The 21,413-nt window shown below is 32.5% G+C and overlaps 1 protein-coding gene across 7 annotated transcripts in view; it reads left to right on the forward strand.

Annotated features, from left to right (window-relative positions):
• Positions 1-16,816, forward strand: part of LOC149080233 (armadillo-like helical domain-containing protein 3) — a 95,156-nt gene extending 78,340 nt beyond the window's left edge. For all 7 annotated transcript variants that reach the window (XM_089239310.1, XM_089239308.1, XM_089239312.1 and 4 more), the window contains exons 21-26: positions 3,595-3,677; positions 7,398-7,524; positions 10,998-11,073; positions 14,013-14,091; positions 15,245-15,361; positions 16,654-16,816. In XM_089239310.1, the coding sequence (XP_089095436.1) occupies positions 3,595-3,677; positions 7,398-7,524; positions 10,998-11,073; positions 14,013-14,091; positions 15,245-15,361; positions 16,654-16,749 (578 nt within the window). In that variant the 3' untranslated portion in view covers positions 16,750-16,816. The remainder of the gene's footprint in view (positions 1-3,594; positions 3,678-7,397; positions 7,525-10,997; positions 11,074-14,012; positions 14,092-15,244; positions 15,362-16,653) is intronic.
• The last annotated feature ends 4,597 nt before the right edge of the window (positions 16,817-21,413 follow it).

A 21,413-nucleotide genomic window follows, 5' to 3' on the forward strand; every position in this document is an offset into this window, starting at 1 on the left:
ATTAGGATTTGGTAACTGACCCAAGTAGGATACCCTGGACTGCATGATAGTGGTTATATTTGTTCTCTGTAGATGGCATTCATTGAGTGTCAAAAATGAGTGTCATTTTGTGTTATGAATTTTGTAGTTTTGCTACCACAAATCTAGATTTATTAAAAATGTCGGACACCAAGTGCATTTTTTGATATAGATTAGGTGAGTTAAATGGAAGCATAAGTCGATTACAAATTATTTTTGTATTTCTAGATGATGTGTGTAAGATTGTATAAACAGAGCAAAAAATTAAGGAAGCTTCCCTTACCAATGCTTTTTGTTGCAGTTGACAAAATTTCTACTACTGATAACTATCAACAAGTTTACCAATAGATAGCTGCTTTTCAAATATATTCAGACTTAGAAGAGAAACAAGCAATTTATATTATACATGCATATAATTCTTGTAAAATAATCTAATAGTCCTATATATGAAATCCTAAAAAGTTTTGTTAATTTTACAATAACATATTTTTTGAAAACATTAACTTATTTTGAAATTTTTTAATTTATTTTCCTGTGTACTTATAATTATAAATACATAAAAGTTGAGTTCATAAAAGTGGTTCTTTACTTTCCTTGGTTTAAGGCAAAGGTTTTTGATGTTTTTGTTCTCACTGTACCATGATGGTTACAAGACAGTACCCGGGAATCTAAACAACATGAATCTTTCTCTAAAATAGATATTTTTCCTGTAATATCAATGAACATTTTTATAGCATTTGAAACTGCAGAACACCAGTTGAAAACCTATGGTTTGAAGGTATAAAGGTATTATAACATATTTTTTAATTTATTCAGTGGCCATACTGTAGTAACTTTGTGAAAATTTATAGATTGAAGTGAAAAAATTTCCCTTGAATTTTTTTTTTTCCCCCTCGGAAAAATTGCTGGAATTTTCTTTGTATTTTTATTGGATTGTTAGACATTTCTTTTCCTTGTCAATAAATGTGTATATATATATATATATATATATATTACACACACACATATATGTAGGATGTATAAGTAGCAGGGTAGGGTGTATATAAGTAGCTTTTTTGAATGGCATTTTACTGGCAAATTGTTGATCCTAGAGGCATACTTTCAATTAGAAAAAGTATCCAAATAACATTTAGAATTCAGATGCATTATTCATGTTAGGTTACTTTGTTATTGAAATATAAAAATTAACTTTTTATACCATCCCATGTGCCCAAAAACCCAATTAGAAAGTTGTGGCCCTGTCTTTTCTGATGCCAACTGAATAAATTCCACGTTTCTAAGTGCTATATTCTCTGAGGTATTCAAATTCGAAAAACGGAAGAAAGTTAGGAAAAAACAACTGGCAATAAATTTGACTGTATTAGACGTATAGGCAATAAATGTAGTAATGTAGTTGCCTGGTTCTCACGTTAAAAAAAAGGAATGAAAGAAAAGAAATAAAAAAGAAACAAGAGTGGTCGGAACAGTATAGAGAGTAGATGATTAGATAAGGAAATATTAGTAGAGTGTCTCCTGCTTTTTCACTGTCAAGGTTTTTACTTGTTCTTTTTCTTACTTTCATGTACAGTATATAATAGAAGGATTAGTTCTGAGAAAGACACATTATATGTGTGTGTGGGGGGGGGGGAGGAGGGGGAATCACTAAACAAGGAAGTATAGAAAGATAAAAAAACCTTTTTTTGAATGGCAAAAGTTCTGCTCACTTGTTCATAAATCTCTACAAAGATGGTAAATTGGGGAGGGGAATGCGGGGGAGAACAAGGAGCAGGAAAAAGCTGAGGAAAACAGATAGGGGAAACCACACACACTTAACTTTGCAATAAGTTTCGCGTTGAGGAAAACAAAGGTTGAAGAAATAGTCAACATAAATGAATTTCATTCCTCTGGCATTTGGATGCAATATTACGTCACTGATCATAAAGAGGTTAAATGCGGATAAACCCGCATGTAATGCTATTCTGTCCCAACTTTCCTCTGTTTTTCAAATTTTAATATCTCAGTGAATATTGCACTGAGAAACGTGGAATTTCTTTAGTTTTCATCAGGAAAGACAGGTCAAAAACTTTGTAATTAGGTTTTTGGGCACATGGGGATGGTATAAAAAGTTAATTTTTTAATTTTAACCCCTCAATGAGTGACTTGCGGCTTCCAACTCATATCTTAATTTTTTTAATCCATTATATTATTTCCATGATCTCTGCATGTTTGGCATTATTCGAAAGAGGAATAATGTGGCTTTGTACAATCATAACTAATATTATTTTCATTAATCATATTGTATTGTGAATGATGAACATTTTCTGCTTAACCCATAGGGATCTGAGATATTATTGTAAAGAGTGTGTTTAAGCTCTTTTGAGCTAAAATGCTCCCTATAATTGAGTTAGTAGCTCTTTGTTACAGCCAGGAGACTGTGTTATAAATTCGATTTTTGGCAGCTGTATTAGTGAAAAAACAATTTTACCAACAAAAAAAAAATCATATAAATTTTTAAGTATGACTAGTGATACTATATAATATTATAGGCAAGACCTTATTTTATAAACATAAGGTCCTCTAGGCTCTCTGATACTATACGGGGTGTTTTGTTAATGGACCAACAAACTTAGAGGGTTGTTAATAGACATCAAAAAGAATAAAAATTGCAGTGGAACATGATGTCGCAAACCAGGTTGAGAGGGTGAAAATCGTGAAAAATGCGTGCAGTTTTTGATGTCACGCTGGAACCATAAAAAGTACAATAATAACTACAAAAATATTTATGTGATTAACTATTACAAGAGTTATTGGAAGTGGCAGCTGTTGATGTCATTGCACAGTCTACAATTACGTAAAAACTATTCCCAGATGCGCTCAAAGATACTAGGTATGCTTTTGATGTCTGCCACAGCAACAACAATGAGCACTATGGGATCCTCCAGTGTGTCCACAGGCATGGCATAAACGAGTGATTTAAGGTGACCCCATAGGAAAAAGTCACACGGATTGAGACCACCATCTTTTGTCCACCTCTTGTCTCCTCTGGACTCAGAGCCTGCATGCGTTTTTCGTGATTTTCATCCTCTCCATGTGGTTTGCGACACCATGTTCCATTGCAATTTTTGTTCCTCTTGATGCCTACTAACAATCCTCTGAGTTTGTCGGTCTACCAACAGAACACCCTGTATAATATTAGTAGAAGTTAAAAACAATTTTACTTAAGAAAATATTATATAAATTTTCAAGTGATGCTAAGGATACTATATAATATTATAGACAAGACCTTATTTTATAAACACAAAAAATTTAAAGTTAATTCAATAATTAGTTTAAAGTTTAATTTTTAATTAAAAAATTTTAAGTAAAAAGTTTTAATTTTTTACCAATATCTGTGAAAACCAGCAATTTCATTAAAGTCTTCTCCTGGCTTGAGGGGTTAATAACTATACCACTCCTTGCAACATGAATGACATATATCTGAGTACTACACATTATTTGGATACTTTTTCTAATTGGAAGTATGCCTCTAGGATCAACAGTTTGCTAGTAAAATATCATACGCCCTGTATATATATATATATTGTCTTTTCTTTCCAGCTCTCATATGCTTGTTGAAGTTCATTATGACACAAGAGAACTCATTAGCAAAAAACTGCAATCTATTTCATTTGGCTAGTCAGGTACCCATTTCAAGTAGCTTTATATATATTTATTAGCATGCATACACAGTAAAAGTCGGTTATAACAAGTACGGCTTATAACGAAAGTCTTGCTATTATAATAATTCGTAAGTAATTGTCAAAGAGCTAAAATGTTAGAGATACAGAAAATATCTCTCCATTTATAGCGAGTTATTTATGGCACACACAAAAATGTGTTGTTATAACCTTTGAAAAAGGTGTTTAAAAAAACTACAACAACAATGGAAAAGCATATTTTTCTTGCCCTGTATTTAAGAATTATATTTAAAATGGAGATAGAGAGACTAGAAAGAGTGGTATTTTTTAAGATCGCTTCATAGGTGTATATAAATAGGGTACCTCCCCATAGATAAGAAAACCACATGCTGTATCTTATCTTCTTGCTATCTATATGGGGGGACATTTTATCTGTAGGTGTGTCAGTTGGGCAGGTGAGGCACAACCTTTGGTTTTGACATCGTTGTTATTTCCCTTGAATGCTTAACTCGTTCTCTCACTCTTCTTTCTTGGAAAAATCTTTCTTCCAAAACTGGACACAGGATAAACAGGTCTTAATAATTTTCTTTGCCTCAAATATTATTGGACATTTTTATAGTGCAATACTCCAGTGCAATATACTCCAGTTGCAAAAACTGTGCATTCCGAAAAGTGCAAAATTTTGTTGCATAATCAACCATTATGTACATAAACAGTCAACTCTAGATGCATATTTCAGCAAAAGTAGTTCAAAATATAAAAGGGGAAAACGAAAGGTAAATTTATTTTTTGTGTGTTTTCTTCATTTATTTGTTTCTACAGTGCAAAAAACTAAAATTTATTTATAATGAAAAGTTAATTATAACAGCGTTTATTCACTGCTTAAAAATTCTTAAAAGTCTTTGAAAAAATGTTGCAGTCCTTGGAAAAAAATTATAATTTTTAAGTGGTTGAAAATTTTTTTTGGATGAATTTCTTTCATCAGTTTTTGTCCCCTCTCTCCTGAACTATGTTTCATTGAGAATAAAATGAGCAGAGAAACAACAAGTACAGGACAATGTTTAAAACAGGTGATGCATACTTGAGATATGAGGCTTTTTCGATTACGTGATATTTCCCTCTTTCTTGAGGGACATGCAAACCGTAGGCAAAGTAACCAACATGGCGACTTCCTGCACGACTCATGAAAGAAGCAAATCAAAATTAAAGAAATGTAGACATGAATCGTTTTTGTTTTCTTTTTAATGGGCGCTAGATATTTTGAAAATTTTTGTGAAATTCAAGTTATCAATCTGCTTGTTTTTGCTTCAAAAAATGCTTGATTAAAGCTGCAGAATTTCTGCAATGGAATTTATGATCCCATAATGAATTTCAAAATATCCTAAACTATATCGATTGGTGTAGTTGGACATTAAAAGAGAATACGGAGACATTAATTTTCATTTTCGTGCTTGAGAAGATATAAACAAAAAGTTTAAATCAATGTTATTGAATGGATACCCAACTCAAAAGTAGGCCCGGTTAATTATTTTATATTTAATTTTCTTGGCTTCATATTTCTAAGCAAACTCAATATTTTGAAAATCAAGAATTCAATTCGATTTTTAAAATTATTGATGTGGTGGAAAACCCCACTAAATTTCTGTATTTCTGCACAAAAATTGGCAATTTTAGCATTGATTTCTATGGGGACCATCCTATGCCTGTCCCTCAGTGATGCTGATGATGACATCTATTCAAAAAGCCTCATTTCTATGCTTAAAAAAGTGTTGCATAGAATCTGGCAGCAAAACACTGCACTTGAGGTAATTGCTTCAAAATATTTCAACCTATTACATTAATGAATGTCAGTTACATATATGACTTGGTGCTTTCTGATTCTTTTTTATCGAGTATGAATTTCAATACTGTCTCAAACATTAAATGATTTCTACTTAGATGCCATTTGCATGCTAAACTACAATGAATTCTTTAAAAGCAAGACCTTTAAAACTAGATACTACGTACAAGTAAAAAATGAGAACTATAACCATTTTAAAAATTATAAATCTTTAATAAATTATCATTTCTAACTCTAAATTGATTGTGGGTGAATGTTGAATATAAATTATTAAAAAAAAAATAGAATTTGAATTTTTTGAAAAAATCACAATTTTTATCAACCGTTATATAAATATCCTAGAATTTCTAAATTTTTTCAGGGTTTGAATAGTCCTTGAATTTTATTACTTTAAAAGAGTATGTGAACCATGCATAACAACAATTTTCCCTCTGATTGTGAACTGTTGTTATAACAGACTTTAACTGTATTTGATATTCTTATAAAGTCGGTATGCATAAGAATTATGGTAATTTAACGTAGTGGTTCTCAACCTTTGGAAGCCTGTGGCATGGTTGATTTCTTTTTTGTGAGTGGAAGGACCAATCATGAACACAACTAATGGAAAATAAATAAGTTAATATGAAACACTGAATCATTTGCGGCCTGGTTTGACTTACGGCAGGGCCCATTGTCGGGCCGCAGCCCGGTGGCTGAGAAACACAGATTTAAAGGAAACACTATGGTTGATATTTATAGCAATTTCAGAAAAGATTATCATATCCATAATATATTGTATGCAGAGAGAAACAATGTCACTCTTCACTATTCATACAAGGTACGATAGACTGGAATATGAATTTTCTTCTCAGAACTCATCTTCATCTCCACTTTGGTATCCAGTCTATTATACTTTATGTGTTGTATATTGTACTACAATACAGTAAAACCCCAAGTAACAGATACCCTTCAGATGAGGTCACCCCTCTTTTACGCTGAATAATAATTTCCTCTTGTACAATAAAAGTATGCATTTCAACTTCTTCATTAATGGTCATCCCTCTTTTACAGACAAATTTTTTTGTCCCACCGGTGTACACAAAAGAGAGGTTTTACTGTAGTAAATATTGTATATATATATATATATATATATATATATATAATGGTTGAAAATATCAATCGATGCTTATGGTGCTGATTTGTAGCTAGGATGTTTATAATTTTTTGGTGATGTTTGGTTTTAATCAATCAATTAGATCAATTTTATTCTTTCAAAAATGTTTGAGAACCTCTTTGTTACTAGACAATGTCATTACCAAGTTTACAAATAAATGCATTAATACGGAGGAATCACCACATCAATGTGATAAATTCAAAGCAACTAGTATAGTTGACCCTCAGTTTACAAACTTAATTCATTCCGAAGTCCATTCGTAAACTGAATTGCTCACAAACAGAAACATATCTCCCATAGAAATCAATGTAAAAGTAATTAATCTATTCCTGAGACCCAGAAGATTTCTTATGTGAACTTTTGCAAAACTATTTTAAGCTGATGAGCATGGTATAAAATCAATGTAAATTATTAAATGAACAATCAAAAAATAACTTTAATACAAAAAAGATGAAATATGTATGCATTTTACTGCATATAATCTGTGGTTTTATTCTTCCATGATACTTCTTCACTACTCACATGATCTTGCTTTACAGATATATGACCTCCAAAATAACAAATAAAAAAATTTGCTCTTATTTCAAAAACAAAGTTCAAGACATGAGATTATTAATTTCTGTTTTTTTAGTCATAAGTTCATTATAACAATCACTCTGTAAAAATTTTATAGTTTTGCCATTCATTGTGCAATTTAACATGATTGAAACTTTTTGTGATTCTTTAATAGGTTATAAATGTGCTCAACCTTTTTATTACATTTGGGGATACATTTCTTCCATCTGCATCTTTTTATGATGATTTATACTATGAAATCATGCGTATGAACCAAGTGTTCGAAAACTTATATTGTATGGGTAAGATATTTATTTATTTTCCACAAAAGATTTTTTTCTTGATACTTGTAAATCCTTCCAATATGAAAGTAATCACTGACGATCAGAGCAGAAGCATATCATCCCCCTCATGCCAGAAGCACGAATGTGCAATGTCCTTAGAAAAAAAGAAGCGTGGGAAATGACGTTTGAATTTTTTCTTTACCCATGTTACTCTATGGAAGTTATTTTCCTAAAATGTGCTTTGCAACGTGTTTCAATAGAGATACACATTTGCGTTTCAGGCACAACTTAGATAGCAAAGTAAGGTATCCAGCTATCCGACCAGCTGATAAAAAAAGGGAAAATTTGCACATTCATGCTTCTGACATGCAGGGATAATATATAATTCTTATAAAAATCTGAATTGAAAAAATAATATAATTACTGATCATAATAAAACTGTTGGTGCACTCACACATGCACCACAAATTCCAAAGAATTGATTTGAATGAAACTTGGTATACATGCTCTGCAGGTATGCGTGGGGAAAAGATTTATAAAGGGGAAAAAATATTTAAAATTGTCCCCATCAAAGTAAAGCATGAAGCTTGCAGAGATGACTATTATAAGATTGGTTACTTCTTCATTTAAATCCTCAAGTTTGCTCTTGACAGGGAAAATAATTATTCAAAAAGTTATTATATGTACTTAAACAATTCACTTTTGTACATTTTGCCTCTAGATATCAAGATTCCCTTATTAAATGTAATAGGTTCACACAAAGAAGTTATCACACATGGGCATACCTGGGCCTGCAGTTCTTGGTGCTTGGGAAAGCTGTGATACCATTCCACTGTAATTAAAATGAATAGTGATGTACTTTATAGATGCATCAATTTATTGCTTTGCGTATGATGCTGTTAAAATAGTCCTATGTTTACTTAAGGCTTTCTTTTTCATTCACAAAAAAAAAAAATATGAGGAACAGTTCAAAATTAAGGGCAATCATATATAAAAAAAAGAATGGCAATACTGATTGGTTCGCGCATGTGTAGTAGCATTATTTGGTCTGTTGGGAATGTAACCACCATATTGCCATCATTTGATTGTTGTCTGCCTTCGCAAAACAGTGTGTTAAAATGAGTGCGGTAATAACATATCCCACCAGTTGTGAAATTCGATCAGTGATTAGATTTCTAAACGCAAGAGGACATAATGCTGCTCAAATTCACCATCAATTGTGTGAAACATGGGCCTACCGCAATGAGTGAAGGAAAAGTGAGGCGATGGTGTCATGAGTTTAAGAAAGGTGTTCAAATGTTCACGATGAGCAGAGGAGTGGAAGGCCTAGTGTCCGGACTGACGATCTCGTTGAGCATGTCAATGCAAAAGTGAAAGAAAATCGTCGCTTTACGATATGCAATCTTTCTCTAGAATTTCCAGAAGTTTCTAGGACAACATTATTGAGAATCGTGACTGAAACTCTAAGTTATCGGAAACTGTGTGCACGATGGGTACTGAAAATGCTCACAAAGATCACAGAATGACATCTGTATGTGCTTTTCTTGACCACGATGAAGCTTCTTGATGTGCTTTTCTTGACCACTTTAACCACGATGGAGACGAATTTCTTTCCCGTATCGTCACTGGTGATGAAACAGATTTCATGTCAATGTTGAGACGAAACAACAATCCATGCGGTGGCGTCATTCCAGTTCACCTAAACCAAAAAAATTTAAACAAATCTAGTCTCAAAGGAAAATCGTGGCAACTGTATTCTGGGACCAAAAGGGTGTGCTTTTGATTCATTTTATGGAACCTGGAACAACCATTACATTACAAGTCTATTGTAAAACACTTTCTAAACTGCTCCGTGTCATTCAAAACAGACGATGGGGAATGCTAAGCTCAGGAATTGTTCTCCTTCATGATAATGCACGTCAGCACACCTGCACGCACTATGTGCAACAATTCAAAAAAAAAATTCTAATGGGAGATTTTTTTTATCACCCCCTTACAGTCCTGATCTCGCCCCAGTGACTACCATCTCTTCCGACATCAAAAACTGGCTTGCATCTACATGTTTTGAGGAAAGTGAGGAATTGAAAATCTTAGTGCAAAACTGGCTGAAATCCCAGGTGGCGGAATTTTATGCAGAAGGTTTGAAGAAGTTTGTTTCATGATATCAAAAGTGTTTGGAACAACATGGTGATTATGTAGAAAAATAAAGTAATCATGTAAATTTTTTTGAAACCATTAATACATTTTTAATTTTTTCCATTGTTTTCATTTCATTACTGACTGCCCCTTAATTTTGAATCGCTCCTCATATTTTTCAGAGCAATGCTTTCTGGTGATTCAATTTGAATTAATATATTAGTCAAGTTCTTGTAGAATGCTTGTGCAGTTTGTAGGTGGAAAATAACCGTAAAATCAAAAGACTGTAAACAGGACCTTTCTAAGGTGTGTATGATTGAAGATCTAGACTGGGGTTCAAAAAAAGGCTATGAGGAGAAAAGCTCAAAGACAGATAGTGGTGAAATCAAAAATGTTACAAATTGACAAAATTTTCAGATTAAATTCATTGCTGGGGGAGGAAGGAGGTTTGTCTTCCTCTATTTTATATGTATATTTGAATTTATTATAAACCCAACTTTTACATACAGTGATATTCATTAAATTTATCCTAAACCGTGATTCTCAACCTACTTTGATCTGAAAAACCAAGGACTGTATGTATCTTTCCCTTTGGGGAAGGGAAGAAGATTGGTAGAGAAGGTGATGCTGGAAAAGAAAAGAGAGACAGAACAGGTTTTTCAGAACAAGAAATCAGAGTTTTAGTGTAACACACCATAAGCCCCTTGACTTTTCAGGGGGTTGCATTTGACTTTCAAGCTTTTTTTCCAACAAAGATAATGATTGCCTTTATTGAAACTAACTTATGGATGAATATCTTCAACGTGGGCAGAGGCACCAGCATGAAAAAAACATTGAAAAGGGGGGGGGGAGATAAAAATTGTCATTTGCCCATATGGGACTCATGCCTGTATGCAAGAGGCGGAATGGTGCTTTGCATTGTATATTCATAGATTATTGGGCAGGGAGGGCTCAGCCCTCTGACAAAATTTATTGGGGGAGTCTCAAATATCCTCATAGGTTCTGGTATCTATGAAAGTGGGGATATTTGGCAGATGAATTGAATTGCCAGATCTCAAGATTTGAACCTGATTTAACATGTTTGAAACACATTTACTAGGGTGATTGTAAATCATCAACTGCCATCAGTTTTGTAAATTCCTTCTCTTGGGAGATTACTCTTATGATCATGAGTGTATCCATTCATGAGAGAGTGTGGCATAAACTATTATTTATTTTTGCTGCATTATTCCCTGTATTCATATAAAATTTTGAGGAATTCTGTCTGATATTTTTGAAAAAACGTGTTTATTGTCTTTAGTTTGAACCCCAATAAGCTCTTTTTTTTTAATTTTTGCTGTATTTTTCCATTTCAGCTTTAAGGTATACAACATTAGACGGGGAATCCAAAGAATCAGCAGCTAAGCTTACTAATGGTCTAGTAAATATAAGGTAGTGTACTTTTTTTGAAATATCTATACTTTTTTTAAACAATAAAAGGATTAACTTACATTGGGTTGTTAGAAACAGATTTTATCAATTTCATATTAAATAATATGATTACAGTGAAACCTAACTATACACTGGTAGTCAATGTAATGTAATGTAAGAATCACTCGATTTGAAATGTGTATATTACAAAAATATTGAACACAGACACTTAAGATTAATTTTATATTACATGGCTAATCATAAAGTTTTTACAAACCAAATTAAAGGTGCTAAATATGTCCACCAGCATATGTCTATACGGTAGTCAAATTCGTTCCAAACTTTTGCAATCATGTTTACATCCACTGCGAGTGGATTTCTGTGGACTGTGCTAAACTCTGTCAGATGTGCTCCACATTTTTTTCTGACATGCGGGGATGGCCAGGGGATTTCTCTTTGCACAGACATCCCATGTCTCCAAATTGTTTATACCATCGCCTAATGCTCTAAGTGGTGGGAAGTTCAACATCAAGGTACTGTCAATGAAAAGCACAATGAACAGTTGTTATGGACTAACACTTCACAAAGCTTAGTACACAAAATGATTTCTGTTGTGCTGTCGCCATCTTGACAAACACTGAAGTGGTGGCCGAAGGAAGAGCGTTAGCACTACCTGTCGGCAACTGAGTTGAAACTCAAGATTTCCCTCTTTTACCTATACATTATTTGATCAAAACAGATTAAAAGCTGAATAGTTATGATTTCTTTTAAATTGAATGATTCTTTTAAAAACACCCTGCATATTACCTTACAATGGAATCTATCTCAAAGACACTGAACTCCTTGAATTTTGCATATGAGTAAATATTTCAATAGAGTTGTATAATGGTTAAAATAAGAAATTGTAAAGCTAATAAAGAGATTGTATAAATAATAAAGTGATTGTATAACAAGAGATTGTATAAAAATAACATGAGATTGTATAAAAATAACATGAGATTGTATAAAAATACCAAGAGATTGTATAAAAATAACAAGAGATTGTATAACATTTTATAAAAAATTTGCTTGTTTTTATGTACATAATTGTACACAAATTTAATAAATCTAGTTCTCAAATTATTTGCACCATTTCTTTGGTCACTTACACCGTCCCAGCTGCACGTATCTTATCAGTAAAGCAAAATTTACTGAAATAGACTGAAACTACTGTAATAGTTTACTACGACTGAAATAGACTGTACTGAAATAGACTCTTCAGTAGTATTTTTCTTTGTCTCTGGACCATGAAAATTGAAGCATTAGAAATTTTTGAAACAAATGCAGTGGAACCTCCTATAATAGTCACCTCTAAACAATGTCTACATTTTTTTGGAACAGAATGCATCCCATTAATATAAAGGTCTACCTTCGAACAAGGATTTCCGAATAACTGCAACTTTTGGACGTGAAAATGATTTTTAAAAAAAGCAAAAAAAAAAACATGATGCATGAGAAAAATAATCCTCAACATTTTCTCTGAAGGAGTTTTTCTCCCTTGAATATTAAGGAGAAAAGTGTAGACTCTTCCCTATGTTAGTGGTTTTCTAAATGTGGTCTGCAGACCCCAGGGTTCCACAAGTAATGTCTAATGTGGTGTCTAGATGTGTTTCCGAAAAGAGCAAAGAAATTAGGGCTAAAATACAGTGAATACCTATGTCATTGTCCAGGGAAACCATGGTTTCCATGCTGTTTGACCGAAAGTGCTCTGGTAAGTATCATTTAAAAATACTGTTCTAAAAATAACCACAAAAACAGCTGATTGTACCAGTAGATGAGTCTGATCTCTTAAAGAATGCATTTCTGTGGATACAAGGATTATAGCACAGCACTGCACATCAAAATGGCTTCAGAACAGCAAGGAAAAAGACATTTTGTTATGAAAAAAACTAATTTACTGTAACTTATTTATAAAATTTAATTGATGAAAAAGTAATAAATAGCAATAGGCATGCATTTGAGATTTAATTATGAGTGGGAAGTGATTAGAAAAAAGTTTCAAAACTATATATAAATTTCTGGAATATAATTTTGTCCTATTTATTATAACAGGGTTATTCAGAAAAGATGGGAAAAACTTTAAGAGGCGATAGTGCACACCAATACAAACAATTGTCATCAAAGAATGCATGTTCTAACATGAAACGGCCGCTCTGCAAATGTTAAAATGGCATTCCTGTTGAAATTTATCGGGAGAAAAAGAACATGGTGCATGCAAATGTAACCTGGGGAAGAAGAAGAAACTATGCAAATCGGTGTCACAGTGAATTAAAGGTGTGGATGACAGCCCTGTGAAGTTCTTTCAGCGTTCTAACAGTTGTAATGTACGGAATAATGGCGCACTTTGGTTATACTGAAACAGCAGACATGCATTTCATTTATGGAGCTGCAAATGGAAGTACCACAGAGGCAGCACAGATGTACGGTGAGCGTTTTCCCCACTGGCGGCTGCCCAATTCAGAAACATTTGCATATTTGCATTGGCAGTGCTGTGTAAAACAAGATCCTTTTTCTTGCTTCCCGGTCTGATGCATGTCGTAAAAGGACTGCCAGAATGGATGCATAAGGTTTCCTCTTCCCCAGGTTACATTTGCATGCATGGTGTTCTTTTTCTCCCAATAAATTTCAACAGGAATGCCATTTTATCATTTGCAAAGCGGCTGTTTCAAAATGCACTAGCGCATTTGCATTTCATGTTAGACAATGCATCCTTTGATGACAATTGGTTGTGTTGTGTACTATCACCTCAAAGATTTTCCATCTTTTCTGAATCACCCTGTATATAAACTGTACCAAAACTTTTCGTTAAATTTTTTATTATTTTTAGTGGTTGTCCTTCATGTAGTTAACAATGTGGTTTAATAAAGTATTTTTTTACATTTCTGAACATATATCTTACAATCAATGTGTTTTTCTTTTAGGGCAATCATTAATCATTTTACACCAAAAATACAGGCATGGTCTATAGAAAACCACATATCTGCTTTGACAGAAGACCAAGTAGGTTCCAGCATCTGTTAAAAAGTATTTCACGTGGTAGTTATTTGAATATTCAAGCTGTGTATATACAGAAAAGCAAAAAAAAAAAAAAAAAAAAAAAATTGAGAGAGACTATTGAAGTTTTTTCAGATTAAGTGAATCAAATTGCAAAAAATCTTAATCTAGACCTACCATAGAGTCTTTTTAATCTGATGTGGACAGGACAGAGACCACCTTAGAATTCTGAAAACTCATTATTCTGAAACTGATTATCTGGGAAAAAAATTAGACCTTGCAGGAGATGGCCTCACTATATTGATTTTATGGTGAATATATACAGTCGACCTTTGGTTTATGAACTTAGTTTGTTTCTGAAGTCCATTCATAGTCTGAATTGTTTGAAAATTGAAATAGTTTCTCTTACAGTAGTCAAAGTAAAAGGAATTAATCCATTTGTGAGACCCGTATATTTCTAGTGTGAACTTTTAACAGCTCCTATACACAATGTAAAACTAATTGAAATTGTTGAATTAGCATTGAAAAATAATTGTGATTTGAAAGAGACAAAATTTAAATGATGTCAGAGCCAAGACTGGTTTTGCTAACCCTCTCAGCAGGAGTTACGAGATATTTTGCCTCCTTAAACCCTCTTTTTTATCATCAGGTAAATAGATGGTGTCATCTTGATAATTCAGCAACTAGACAAGCTTGTTAATGGATCAGACAATTTTTAAGGTTTAATACTATAATAATTAAAGGCTACATGCAGTATCTGAAGATTATGTCACTCTCCACTATCACTACAAAGGTTGCGACAGCTGGCTGAGCTGTTGAAACCTTCATACATGCAGTATTATTTATTGGTATTCATTCACTAATTAAACTTATTAAAAATTTGAAAGAAATGTGACAGAATTTTAATGTAAGAGTATTATTATATTTCCATTCACAAACATTAGCAATTTGGATAAAAATTGTTATCCAACAGATTAAATTTTTGAAATTGAAGCTGATTTGTATAGCAAATTCTTATTAATATATTTCATTCAAGATTTATTTTAAAAACTTTGATACTTATTTGAAAATTGTTCAATTTGTGTCTTTTAATGCATTTATTTATTTTTTTACCTGATTTTTTTATCTGCTTTTCACCAGTTACTTAATTCTTCTTCAGGTTCTTCATGTAGTAAGAAATAATTACGATACTCTTACACTGAAGTTATATGATAATTTGGATCAGTATGAAAAGTATGCAGAGAAACCGCAGGAATCACATTTTTTCACTCTCCTGGTATACTAAAATTTTAAAAAGTTTTTTTTTGTTGTTTGAAATTGCATAAAAAATTATTTTTTTGAATGTTTTAACCTGATCTGACTGATTTTGAAGAATTTTCAAATGCTAATTTTTTGATTAGATGGACTCATCTAAGACCATTTGAAGGAGAAATGAGAAATTTATAAAAGAAATGTTATACCCTGTGTTTAGCCTGCAGGAGAAAAAGCTGATTAAAATGATTAAATTTGATATATAGCCCACATCATTGTGTAGCCTCATTTACAAATTTATGCTATTTGGTCCTACAACTCTTTTAAACAGAAGAGAGATACGTAAATGAGAATGGGATGAAATATCGGTGAGACATTAATAATTTCTCCCAAACTTGTTCCCAGAGTGAAGTTATAAAGGATGAGTAAAAATGCAATTGTAATTTTGGGTCAAACATTTTTGTTTGGTTGCTGAATAAAAGACATATTGTTGTATTCCTTGCATTGTTATATTGTCTGCAGAGCATAAAACCAACCTTTTCTTGGATAGCCTGCAGGTTATATACAGGAAACTATTAAGGTGTGTGTACATTAGTGCACGGATCATGCAATGAAAGCATTCCCAGTTGGTTGTTCAATAATTTGTACTGTGTTATGAACAATTCTTGAGCTGTTTTAACTGGACCTGCCTAGAATAGGTTTTTTCAACGAACACAAAGGAAAGAAAGCACAAAGGAAGTTTGTGTACCCACGAGCGGATTAGAACTACTGCAGGAGGTCGTATGCTACAAGATCGGCACACTAATGTGTACGCGCCTTTATAAACTTTATATACTTGGCCAGGGAGTTAGAAACCTGTGGTAGATTCTAATAATGTAGGCAGAAGTTGTATTCATGTGCAAACTTCCTGGATCACACAACTTACACATGTTCACAACATCCATATAAACATGCTGTTTGTATGTACCATATCCTTTCGTAGCCAGCATGCTGTGAAACAGCAAGGGAGACCAGCATCTTGAGAATATTTTACAATATCTGGACTCTCAGAATAAATTAAATTGACTGATTTGAACCTTCAGTTCTTTGCATTTTCTCCCTGTTGATTTATTAAAAATATCAGATGTGAAGTAAAATATTTATGGGGAGAATGATCTGCTAAAGTAATAGATTTCAGGAAATACAGAAGGCTCAGATCTGCTTCAAACCTAAAGATAGTTCGATAGGTCAATCAAATAAAACTTCTGATTTTCATTTGATTGCATTCTATATTAATTGTTTTCATTGTAAAATAACTTGTGATATTTTTTTTTTTAGATTCGCAGTGTGATCTCAGAATACAAGCAAAGTTTAAGTTTCAAATCTCTGGAAATGCAGAATGTACTAAAAGAATTTTCATCATCATCTATCTAAATTATAAAATTAAACAGTATACATATTTTTATATTGTAATGCATCAATAAATTTCTGTTCATACATACTTTATAACTTCATTCAGAGCTGACTAAAATATTAAATTGTTCATTTCTGTTCAAAAAGATTATGGGGATAAAAATATTAGTGCAAAGCATGAATCTTTTTACCATATCACTTACAAGGACAAGTTAACTCTTCGTAGTCCATTCAGAAGCATTGCATATAAACTTTCATCATTTAGTGAGAACAGAGCGAGGTTAGGAAAAAAATTATTTGTTTTCATTCAACTAAGTAATATAGTTTTTCCTTTCTTCTAAAGTGGAAAGGGATAAGAAAAACTGGTGTTTGACAGTTGTTGGTTGATAGAAAAAGAAGAATCAAATTCATTTGTCTGTTTTCTATGTTTGTTATATGTAAATCAAGGTTATAGTTGTAGAAGCTTTTTGCCGGTATATTATTTAAATTTGTTGCCAAAAATTTAAGTAAAAGGGTTAAACCTGTAGCTTCTAAGAGCACAGCAGTGCTAACTGAAACTCCTAAGAGGGCTTGATGCTTATGCTTATGTTAGTGAGGTATTAGAGGACTCTTCAATCACAAATATCACAAATACCCTATCCCGAATTGCCTTTTTTCAAAGAATAAAATATAACTTATTTGCACAACAATACAAGTACAAAGGCATGAAGTATAATTTACAATTCATTCCCAAAAAAGGAAAAAAAATCAAATTAAATTCAAAAAATCAATTTAAGTTCATTGAGACAAATAGACGATTCACATAAACCAATTAAAAAAAAAGTAATTTGCAACACATGTGAGTGTTGTTGAGCCATAATTATATACCCTGATTACTACGAAATTAAATCGTACATGCACCTTGTAAACATTTCTCTGAGAAACTTCTAACAAATTGATACAGGCCAGGAAGTTTTGTGTGTGTGTATTGTGTGGGGGTTCTACCGTATTAGTAATGTCAGAGTTATACGTGTTTATTGTTCAAGAAGTGTTGCCATCTGTCTGATGGCAGCACTTCTTGATGCCTAAATTTTGATGTTTTTGTAAGTATCATGTTGTCTCAAGGTTTTCTTCTTTTTTTAAATTTATTTTTTCAATTCAGAAATTGAATGCATACAAAATAGAAGTAGATCCAAAATTAATATTAATCATGTCCACTATTTTCATTAATTTATTAATGTAGTCTATTTCCATCAAACATACAAGTTTCTAAACTCGCCCTGAAAATTAATAAACTTATTAAGATCTGTGAGACAATTTAGGAGTTTGTTCCACATCATATTAGGCCAACAAAATGGAAACTATACTTATATGTTTGGTTTTAATATTGAATGGAATAAATTTATTATGATTTCTTGTTGCATAGTTGTGTTCAGAGCTGTTGCATGCGAGGTATCAGGATATCTTCATTTTGATTTATTAAAATGTAATTGTGCACAGAACTGCAACTGGGGAGGGGGGAGAAGAGCAGGTGGGTCTGGTGCCCTGGGCGCCAAACCAGAGGGGGTGCAAAATATGACCCTTTAAACTCTCTACCATTAAAAGAGGGTGCCAAAATGAGTGCTTGCCTGGGCTGACCAGTTTGCTGCCTTGATCATGCATATCTTGAAAGCATGAAGGTAATCCATAGCCAGAAGACTAGTTATAGTAGGCACAGCCTGATGCCAAACATCCTTGCACCAAAGAAAAAATAATCTGATCCAGTTACTGTTTTTTCCTACTTGTCCATGGATTTATACATTAAAAAAAAATCATTATTTCTTAGTTAGGACTACATACCACTGCATCTTATTTGCAGCTGTTTGAAGTGAAACTTCTTTAGGAAGGGAGCGAATTTTGAAATCCACAATATAATAAGTGAAGCGGAAATGGTGTAAACTTTATTTTCCCACAATTGCAAAAGGAGAAACGGAAATGACATAAGCTTTTCTTTCCCTAAAAAACCGGTTCCATAGACTGAATTACGTTGAGTGGGGGGCATGTCTATGGAACTCTGGTCAGTTTGAAGAAAAACAAAGTTTGGTTGGTGTGAAGGTTCTATTGCTCCTTTCACACACTACGTGTTCGTGTGTACGGAGGATCGGACGTATGGAGACATTCCATTAGTTGCATGAGCAATTGGATGGTAGCTTTCACATGATGCGGATGAGTCACCATTGTGCTGCCAATACAATGCATGGCTGCCATGCCATTTCCAAGAACACAGTGGCCCATGTGACTAAATGCATGCCTTCACACACTACAGACATTCAGCCATATGGAGCTTCTCTGAGTGGTTTGGCTGTAAAGTTTTCCTACATTTTACTTTACTTACTACATTTTTATTTTATTTAAAATGGTCAAAAATGGCTATTGATAGTGAAGTTCTTGTTATATTGGTCGAAGCTAGACCTGTACTTTTAATAACATATTAGATAACTGAGATATATATATATATAAAATAAATAAAAGTTACAAACCCTAGTTTTTACAATGAAATTAAACCTTTTTTCCATTGACATGTCTCATAACTATTAAAGGTAAGAAAAAAGATTTTAGATTATTAATGAGAAAATTAAGAGAAAACAATACATTACAATTCAACCAAAGAAGAATGTGATTATTATAAAAATATTATGTTACTAGCTCATTAAAACATTTGTTTACCACCAAAATATACAGAATTTTCAAACCCTACTTTTTATAATGAAATTAAGGGGGTCACATACCCTTCAACATGGGGGGAAAAGTCAAGTATCATTAACAATACTATTTAACCATTGATTTATTAGAAATTTGCTCACATATTTTTGATTAATTATGCTATCTTATGTCAGTATAAAATTTTACATATCTCTAATACTTAATTTTTTAAAAATTTTCAAAAAAATACATCAAAATGAGCTTGCATGCATGATAAAATGACATGACATCAATGTAACCATACAATATTGAAACTAAAATGAAGAAACCGGTTCATTTTTCATAAAATGAAGAGAGATTTCAGAATGAGAGAGAAAAGATTTCAGATCCTTACTTAAATATTTGATGTATATTAAAAGAAATTTGAAAATTTAAATATTAAATAACAATGAGTCCATGAAATTTCAATCTTTTAGTTCATTTTATAAAATGAACAGTTTTCTTCATTTTAGTTTCAATATTGTATGTTTATATTGATGTCATTCTATCATGCTGTTTTTAATGAATTTTTTTGAAAATTCGTTAAATACAGTAAAACCTGTCTTTTCAACGGAATTGCAGGGGGACCAAGATTTTTTTCCGTTGAACACAACTTTTTGCTTGATAAAGATTCAATTGACATAATGTGATTATGCAACGATCTCATATGTAACTGAAATAAAATTAAAATAAATTAATTGAAAAAAGTATAAATATAATTTAAATATAGATAAAATATATATATAAAGTAATGTAAATTTTTTACTCTATAATTACTAAATATTTTCTCGATTTTCACAGCATATTCCCCCCACACACTGTTCATCTGAATTGACAACATTTACTTTCTCTAAAGTTTTCAATGAGGGAGTCAATATATGTCGTGTCAGGTTCAATTTGTACATTGTCATCTATGTTCATGCAATCCTCAGTACCAGAGCCGTAACTAGGATTTTTGTGAGGGGACGACGACAGCATGATTTTGCTGCTCCGACCACTGCAAAATGCAGAGCCAGGGCAATTGTCTTCTTCACCTCCCGCCAATTCTGGCCCTGCTCAGCACTGCCACCACGGAAAGCAGCTTGCATACAATTTTATAAGTCTTGCATATCATTTGGAAATCCAACTCTTACACAGATTTCTCTCATAGAAAAACCTGCTTTTCTGAAAAATTGTTACAATTTCAGAAAGCAATTTCTCCACTACACATGTGTCTCCTATGATGCCAACGAAGAAATTTAGACATTTCTAAGTGCAATATTCGCAGAGATACAGTATCTGAATTTAAAAAGCAGAGAAAAAATGGGAAAGAAGCGTTTTCCGTTAGTTTTTGCCGCTTTTTCTCCCCATTTTCGAATTAAAATATCTCAGTAAATACTTAGACACATGGAAATTCTTATTAAACTGCTTTTGTTCCTTCCATTTTCGTTCTTTTCCCTGTGCTACTTTTATATTGAGAAATCTACATAATAAATAAATATAATAATACAAAGATTATGTGTAAAAAGTATTTGAAAAGTTAATTTAGTATTTAAAAGGTTAGAATAACACATATTTCATGTATTTTCTCCTGTTATGGCGAAATCAATTTTTGTGATATGGTTTTACATGATATTAAAAAATGAACCCCGTTTAAAATCAGTGACCAAAAATCCATCACATAACTTCATGGTTTCCGAAACTTGGCAAGTTCATCACAGTTGGCAGTTTCCAGACAATTTTCCAAAATTTCAATTCTATAGGTCTGAATAATCAAATTTATTATATGAAATTGATTCTAAATACGAATGTGGGATTTACTGAGAAGGCTCTGCATCCGCCACACACATTTCTGATATAAAATTTATTAAATGCTTATTTTTAATTTCGGAAATGCTTGCTAAATGCTCAGTAATACTTGTCAAATGCTTGCCAATTTTAAAAATGCTACTCGGTTAATTGACAGTTGAATTTCATGTGATTCAATATACCAATCTCTTGGAAAT

Source organism: Pholcus phalangioides, unplaced genomic scaffold (genome assembly GCF_987345545.1).
Source record: "Pholcus phalangioides strain wild (caught in Gottingen) unplaced genomic scaffold, Ppha-v1.0 ptg000011l_1, whole genome shotgun sequence".
Taxonomy (NCBI): Eukaryota; Metazoa; Arthropoda; class Arachnida; order Araneae; family Pholcidae; genus Pholcus; species Pholcus phalangioides.